This window comes from Aptenodytes patagonicus, chromosome 9 (genome assembly GCF_965638725.1).
Source record: "Aptenodytes patagonicus chromosome 9, bAptPat1.pri.cur, whole genome shotgun sequence".
Classification (NCBI taxonomy): Eukaryota; Metazoa; Chordata; class Aves; order Sphenisciformes; family Spheniscidae; genus Aptenodytes; species Aptenodytes patagonicus.
In genome coordinates, this window is record NC_134957.1 from 23,311,312 (window position 1) to 23,318,206 (window position 6,895).

The 6,895-nt window shown below is 54.3% G+C and overlaps 1 protein-coding gene across 3 annotated transcripts; it reads right to left on the reverse strand.

The window, feature by feature from the left end:
- Positions 1 to 2,149: 2,149 nt before the first annotated feature.
- On the reverse strand, positions 2,150 to 6,222 carry ASB12 (ankyrin repeat and SOCS box containing 12). 3 transcript variants are annotated; one of them, XM_076347673.1, is made up of 4 exons: positions 6,144 to 6,220; positions 5,926 to 6,009; positions 3,369 to 4,212; positions 2,150 to 2,358 (listed from the first exon to the last, which is right to left on the reverse strand). In XM_076347673.1, exons 3-4 carry the CDS (start codon positions 4,156 to 4,158, stop codon positions 2,225 to 2,227), a joined length of 924 nt encoding a protein of 307 aa, XP_076203788.1. In that variant the 5' UTR covers positions 4,159 to 4,212; positions 5,926 to 6,009; positions 6,144 to 6,220; the 3' UTR covers positions 2,150 to 2,224. The 3 variants fall into 3 exon arrangements, with proteins under 3 accessions (XP_076203788.1, XP_076203790.1, XP_076203789.1); XM_076347675.1 differs by lacking the exon at positions 5,926 to 6,009 and having other exon boundaries at positions 6,144 to 6,222; XM_076347674.1 differs by lacking the exon at positions 6,144 to 6,220 and having other exon boundaries at positions 5,926 to 6,137.
- Positions 6,223 to 6,895: the final 673 nt, after the last annotated feature.

The window sequence follows — 6,895 nt, forward strand, 5'->3', positions numbered from 1 at the left end:
TTCATCACCTTCATGGACTGTCTCCAGCATGCCCATGGCTCCCTCCTACGGAGGAACCCAGAACTGGACCCAGCACTTCTCCTTGTTGAACTTCAAGAGGGGCGTCAAGCCTGGGCTTCAGGGCCAGGTGTTAACGTGGGGTCCTGCACGTCCTGCCTTTGCCGCGCTGTTTGGCAGCACCTGAGGACAAACAGAGGCCAATATATCACAGCGCGTTGGGTTTTTAACGATCTGCCACGCGGATTAGAAACGTGGGTGCCAGGGCAAGAGCTGGGCTGGCTGGTGGCTCCTCGGCCACGTCCCGGGTCGGGTCCACACTCTGACGGGCGAGCCGAGCCGGCGATTTTCAGGGGCTTAACCAGGAGCCGAGCATTGCTCCTGGCCGCTCACAGCAGGCAGAGCCTCCCATGAACACTTGTAGGTAAAACATCCCCCCGATGCAAACAGAGCCCCCCCCCGAGCCAGAAATTCAAGGAAACACCTTAAAAACAAGGGGAAACAAAGGAGGAGCAGCTGGCTGGAGCCACTTGTTTAGGGTCATTCCTCCCAAAATGAGATTTTTTCGTCCCTTCCGGGGCAGGGTGCTCCCAGCCCCATCGCCACCACCCCGAGCCAGGGGGCTTCCAGGTCAGAGGAATTATTTTGGGCAGATGGCGGCACAAACCAGAGCAGGAGCCAACCTCAGGCCCTTTGGAGGACGGCCTTGTGCTGCTCCGGCGGACTAGATCCAGTCTGCATTTGTCATTGCTTTATAAAGCCCCCATAAAACTAAACTTCCCAGCACGCTGGAGCGTTTCAGGTTGAAATCATCAAGTTTCTAGCAGTGGTTTAGCGCCCCAGCAGAAGACAGCTGCCGTGGAGGTCGAGGGCATCCACCCTCCTGCTGCCCTGAATCCTCGTGCCTTTAATCCACCTCCCCCCGGGGAAGAGGCTGCTTCGGGTGGGCTAGAGAAGAGCGAGACCCGTTAGATCCACCGGCCCCCTTTCCCAGCTACCGCGCCATCGTTCCCCGCGGAGTAATTCCCGACGCTTTGTCCAGGCTAATTCGAAGCCCCAGTGCTCCCCTCAGGAGATGCCCCACAGCCTAATTAATAGATGCTGGTTAATAAATTCCACAACATTTGAAACAAGCCTATAAATAATGCAAAAACGCCCCTGTGCTTTGCAGAGAGCAATCCTCGAAGCTTCCGAAGGCCACGTGCCTCTGCCCCAACAGCGCTTGCGTTTGAGATGCAATTAGGGTAGGGTGGACTAAACCCTAGGGGACGTATTGTGCTGCATCCCAAAAGCGGTCCAGAGCGTCACCGGCAGGTGAGTGTTCCAAAGGATGCCGGCTGGGCTGTCGGGCTCTTCCAATTAAAGGGTATTTCACCAAACGGGTCATGATAGTTTAATAAGAATGGTAGCAACGTTTTTAATTTTAAAAAAAAACAAAACCCCTGCCCAATCACAAAAGATTCCTCGGCCATAACACGAACCACAGTAAGATGATGTTTAAAGACAGAGCTGGGGCAGGGAGACAGGAGACGAGAGTCGGGGAGTCTGGGGACTCTGGCCTCTGGATATTTATCCCAGCCCCTGCCTGTGCTGCCACCTGGGAGCGCTGGGCTTTGCACCGACGTGTCCTCGGGGTCAGGAGCGCCCCAGGCACGGTGACGCAGCGGTGATGGGCTGGGCACGCACGGCCAGGTCCAGCCTCCCCTCTGCCCTCGCCGGGCTGCCGAAGGGAGGAGGCTCTTCGAAACCTCTCTGGGAAAGGGGGTTTAGAGGCAGCTGAGGCCGTGCTGCGGAGGAAACCCACAGGCACAAAGCCCGGTCGTGCCTCCCTCCTTCCCGCTCTTCCCCAGGACGGGAGGAGGCAAAAGCAGCCTTTGCTCCTCTCCCTCTGCCCTCCACGCCTTTTCCCAGCCCCTTCTCCAACCAGTATCAATTAAAAGGTGTAAAATCCTTCAGTAAAGAGGGTTTAGAGCCAAACGCAGCTAGATCTGATCCTGCTCTACCATCACCCTCATGCGGAGCTGGAGCTGAGGTCTCCTCTGTTTTTTCCCCCCTTCCCTTGCCATCTTTTCGCACGGGCACCGCTTTTTGGAGACACCTCATAAGCAAAAATTACTTTGCGACCACAAATTCACGGCGGTTTCACACTGGGCAGACGTCAGAGCGGCTTTTAATTCGGGTGCTCGACACGTGTACGGGGCAGGTATCTCTCATGGTGGGCTGCGCGTCACGGCTGGTGTCGGAGGTAGTTCGTCAGGACCGTCGGGATATCCAGCTCGCCGAAGCCGTGCAGGCTGCCAGCCTCCTTCAGGAGGCGTCTCATCGCCAGCCTGGACTGAGACATCAAGGACTTGGGATGAGCTGCGTAAAGAGGGGGAAAAAAATGAGATGGTCACCTTCAAGACACACGACCCCGCTCCCCTCCAACCCGGGCATTCTCCTAAGCAAAGGGACATCGAAGGACCAAAACTAAACATCTTTGCTAGGGCTGGTTATGCCGCGTATTCAGCCACAAGCTTTGCAGCGTGTGTTTCACGGGAGCTGGGCATACAGAGATGAAATCTTCCACCATCATACGGCAATAAGTGCAGTTTTCCTGGACATAGGCAGCACAGGAGAGCCAAAGCTGAGCAGCAGAAAGGAGGGGAATGGCGAAAAGCGGCCTTTAACCCAACAGATTTATATTAAGTGGAAAAACCAGGCGGCGGAAATCCCTGCGTGCTCCGGACCAGCACCGACCGCAGCGAGGACCCTCGTTGAAAGCAGCTTCTTTAACAAGTGTCTGGAAATATTCATGAAAAGCAGATGCTGCGGTGAGTCCAAGAGGGAAGGTAACCACGTAAATGTACGTGGTGGCTGCACCGAGTCACACCCCAGACCCAAAACAAAGCAGCCTGCCTCCAGCCACAGCCAGCAGTGGAAATTGGGGATATTTGGTGGATATTTATTAGAAACAAGCCCTCCCGTGACACTCTCCCCCAAATCCCAGCAATTTGTTTTAGGAGTTTCCTGCGGTGGCATGTGTATCCAAGCCATCAGATCTAATCACCGGTGGTGGACCTATTCTCCATAACCTTGTGATGTCCTTCTCTTGCTGCGTTCAGTATTGGAGACTTGGGTTTTTTCGCCTGAACACAGCAACCATTGGGGGAGAGGGAGGAACAAGAGTTCAGAGTAAAATAGCGGTAACACTCCAGAATTTAAGACTAGAGACCCATGCACTCAAGTGATGCTGCAAAGGGAGTCGAAGCTCGTAGGAAAGCCTGGGTAAGGCTACTGGAAGCAGAGGGAAGGGGAAGGGGAATCTGAAGCAACTTGCAAGCTCAAGATTAGTGCTTGTTTCCAGCCCTGGGGCCACGCACGCAGATCACCTCTCGCCTGCAGCAGCAGCTCCAGGCCCTCGCTGCGGGGTGCCGTCTCATCCACTGTGATTTTGGGCAAGTACACGTTGGCTCCAAAGTCAATGAGCAGCTCGATGAACTTGCTCCTGCAGCCGTGCCTCAGGCAGGTTTCCAGCAGAGTCTTGGGCTCCTTGATCTGGGCAATCACCCTCTCCTCAGTGCAGTTATAGTCGGGATCGGCGCCGTAAAGCAGCAGCATCTTAAAGCACTCCAGATGCCCGTACACAGCGGCAAGGTAGAGGGGACCGGAACAAGCCACCGAGTTAGCAGCCCACTCGGGCAGCCTCGCTTGAACGTTGGTTTCCGCACCGTGGTCCAGGAGCTGCTGCAGGATGTCCACGTTCCCATCCCTCGCGGCGATGAGCAGCGGTGAGCAGTTGTTGTAGATGCTGCCGACGGGGCTGGCCCCCGCGTCCAGGAGGACCTTCACGCATTCCTGGTGGCCGTTGCTGACCGCCATGAAGAGCGGGGTTTGAGCCTTCACGTCCAGGCTGTCCACCTCCGCCCCGTGGGCCAAGAGGACCTTCACGCTCCTGACCCGGCCCCACGTGGCCGCCAGGCGCAGTGGGGTGCTGGGTACGCCCCAGCCGCTCCTGCGGTTGATGAACCTCTTGTACCTGTCTTGGGACAAGAGGTTGTCTAGGGTTTGGTAGTTGTCCTCGGATACTGCTCGGTTCAGCTCCTCGCTTTCTCCGTTGTCATCTTCATCTTCTCTGGGCTGGAGCATGGAGAACATTTTAGTGATATCCATTAGGCTCATTTTTTTTTTGGTCTTCCATGTACCGCTTTCATCGTAAATGGTAAAGCCAAAGATCTACGGGACAACAAAAACACCACCACAGGGTTAGGACCAGACCCCTGACACCAACGCCATCTTTTTATTATTTTTTTTTTATACACAACTTAAGGAAGATTCTCAAAAAAAAAAGGACAAGTAACATTGGATTATGATGCTCCTGACATGCTTATCGCCCTGCCACCGTGGGTGAGGAAATGCACGCTGGTTAAGGGCTAAGGCAAAGACGGAGCTTGTTGCTGTAGCACGTACATGGGCCACCTCCCCTTAAAATGTTGTGTCAAGAAGGCGCTGAAACAATTGAATCTGGTGTTGGAGTTCAAACGCTGCGTGGGGGAGCTCACAGGCTTTTCCTTTATTTTTTTTAAATTATTTAATGCTGTACTGCTAGCCCCTGAGGTGGTAAAGGGTATGAGATTACTCATGGGATACTCACACCTTGAGCTCAGGAAGGCTCTGGGTGGCCACAGGCTCTTGCAAGGACTCTGCACCCCACTGGTGGATGAAGCCACCCATTTTCCCAAAACCCTCAGAATTCACCCCATCCAGCTGTTCTCTGTGGGAGCTGCTGAGTGAAGAGCACGTTGGAAAACAGCAGGAATCAACTCTGCTTCGTATTGGCCAAGGCTTCTGTTGGAAGCCTCAGCAGCACCTGCACTTCCAAGTATTTTGGGACCCACAGAAAGCTCGGAGGAGTTTTAATTTAGGAGCCGGCAGCATTGCGAGGTTTTTACTCTCTGCCACTTTTTAAAGGGATTGGATTTCAAAATAGAAGATGAAGGGAATGTGAAGGTGGCTGGTTTGATTAAGGACTTTCAGCATCGCCCTTCCCGAAACGACGTCAGCGTTTGAGTTCAGCAAACCCTCTCCTCTCTCCTGCCTTCTCGAGCCCGAGGAGCGCGGCTGCAAGAAGGACCTGGGATTTTTATAGCAGGGGGTACGGGGTGGCGGGAGGTAGGTGAGGGGATGCTGAGCTGATCACACCGGAGCCGGGACTGAACCCCAACACGTTTGCCAGGCGCTTGGTGCAGGATCTGGCCTCGCCGTGACCGAGCAGCAGGAGGGGAGAGGAATGCGGTGCCCCGGCCGGCACCTGAGCAGCTGGGAAACGCCGCCCACCGGGAAGGGCAGAGGAATTTCTCGCCACGTCGCAGCCCCGTAGCATCTCGGATTTCCTCGGGGAGAGGCGGCAGTGGCAGAGCTCGGTCTCCCCAAGCAGCTCCTCTGATCCTTCCTTGGAGGAGGCAAGGAGCCGCACCAAGCAATTAGCCTCTTTCTGCAAACGAGCCCGACAGAAACGAGGCGGTCACGGGAGGCTCGTCCCACATCCGCCTGCGGTGGCGAGAGGTGCAAGCTCGGAGGGGTCCCCCGCGCAAGGCCAACTGTGCAGCTTCGCATCTTGGTTAAGTAGAGCAAGTTTGATGGCAGCGAGCGACGGCAAAGCTCTGCTGCGCTTCCACCTGTTACGCTAACCCCGACAATTTATATAGAAATATGTGAAATTGTAACATTACTGTTATTCATTAGACAGGCTGATAACGAGCTCTGGAAGCCCCCCAGCTACGTGGCTAATGGGGTGGGGGGTTTATTGCAGATTTGATTCAAACAGAAGGCCCAGTTATATTCCCATGGGAAATAATCTGGAAACGTAAAAAAACCAGCTGTAACATTTCCTGAACACACAAATAAGCATCTCCAAAGGGACGCTACTTTGACAGCGTTAGGACTCACGTGGGGAGCTCACAGATGTTCCTCAACCAGAAGAGCCCAAACGAGAGTTGTCACCTCTTAAGCTGAAGGAAGCTGTCCATGCATCTGCAGACCCCCCAAAAAAGAGGTTATGGCTGGAGCTAAAGGTGACAGAGAATACACTCATGCTTTTACAACCGGTTACCAAGTTACCTTCAATTGCCCGACGCTGCCTAGGTGTCATTATGCTGCTGTCTTACCTTTGGGAGGTAGGTGATGCTCACAGCCAGGGCGGGCGAGGCAGCGGCGGTCCCATGGCGAGTTCTCCCTTGGTTTAAACAAAAAAAAAAAAAAAAAAAAAAAAAAAAGAAAAAGAGAGGATCGTGCTGCGTCGGGGATGGACGTCCGCTCTGCGCGACCGGAACGACGCAGGCTGTCAAGCTCACAGCTGAAATGCCACCGCGGGGAGAAGGGCCAGGGCGCTGGGGCTAATTTTAGCCCCTCAGGGGTTTTATCTTACCACTTCCATTCTTGGAAAGTTCCCCCTGGGTAAATATAGAGAGGGGCAGCGAGGCCAGGGGAGGCTGGGACAGGTGCTGGAGGCTGCTTGACCCATCCGAGCAGACACAAAGCGTTTGCTTCACCGTTTCCCTTGCAGAAATTGCGGGGTACCAGGCGGTTTGAGCCCCCTGCCAGGGCAGCGCGTTCCCTGCTGCAGCTCTGGCCTCTACATTATCTTAGTTGCTGCCAATCACCCAAATGGATTCCCTCTTAACCCCTCTCCCAACCGCCTTTTCCACTTTCAGAGCAATACAAATGACCATTCGGCAACATCCAGAATTGTTTATTAAAGACAAGAAGGACAAAAGGCACCGAAGACGGTCCAGATTTCTCGCCCGAGCTGCTCCTTAGGCTTCCCTCCCAGCTAAACCTGCCAGAACAAACCACTTCTTTGGCTTCATAAAATTAAGCAGCACATAGCAAGGCAGAAAACTTTACAGGGGCAAACAAA

Coding starts and splice junctions, on each gene's coding strand:
- ASB12 (XM_076347675.1), bottom strand. CDS start 4,158: ATGAGCCTAATGGATATCACTAAAATGTTCTCCATGCTCCAGCCCAGA. Junction 2,359..3,368: donor GCTGCTGCTGCAGGCGAGAG/GTGATCTGCGTG, acceptor CTCTTTACGCAG/CTCATCCCAAGTCCTTGATG.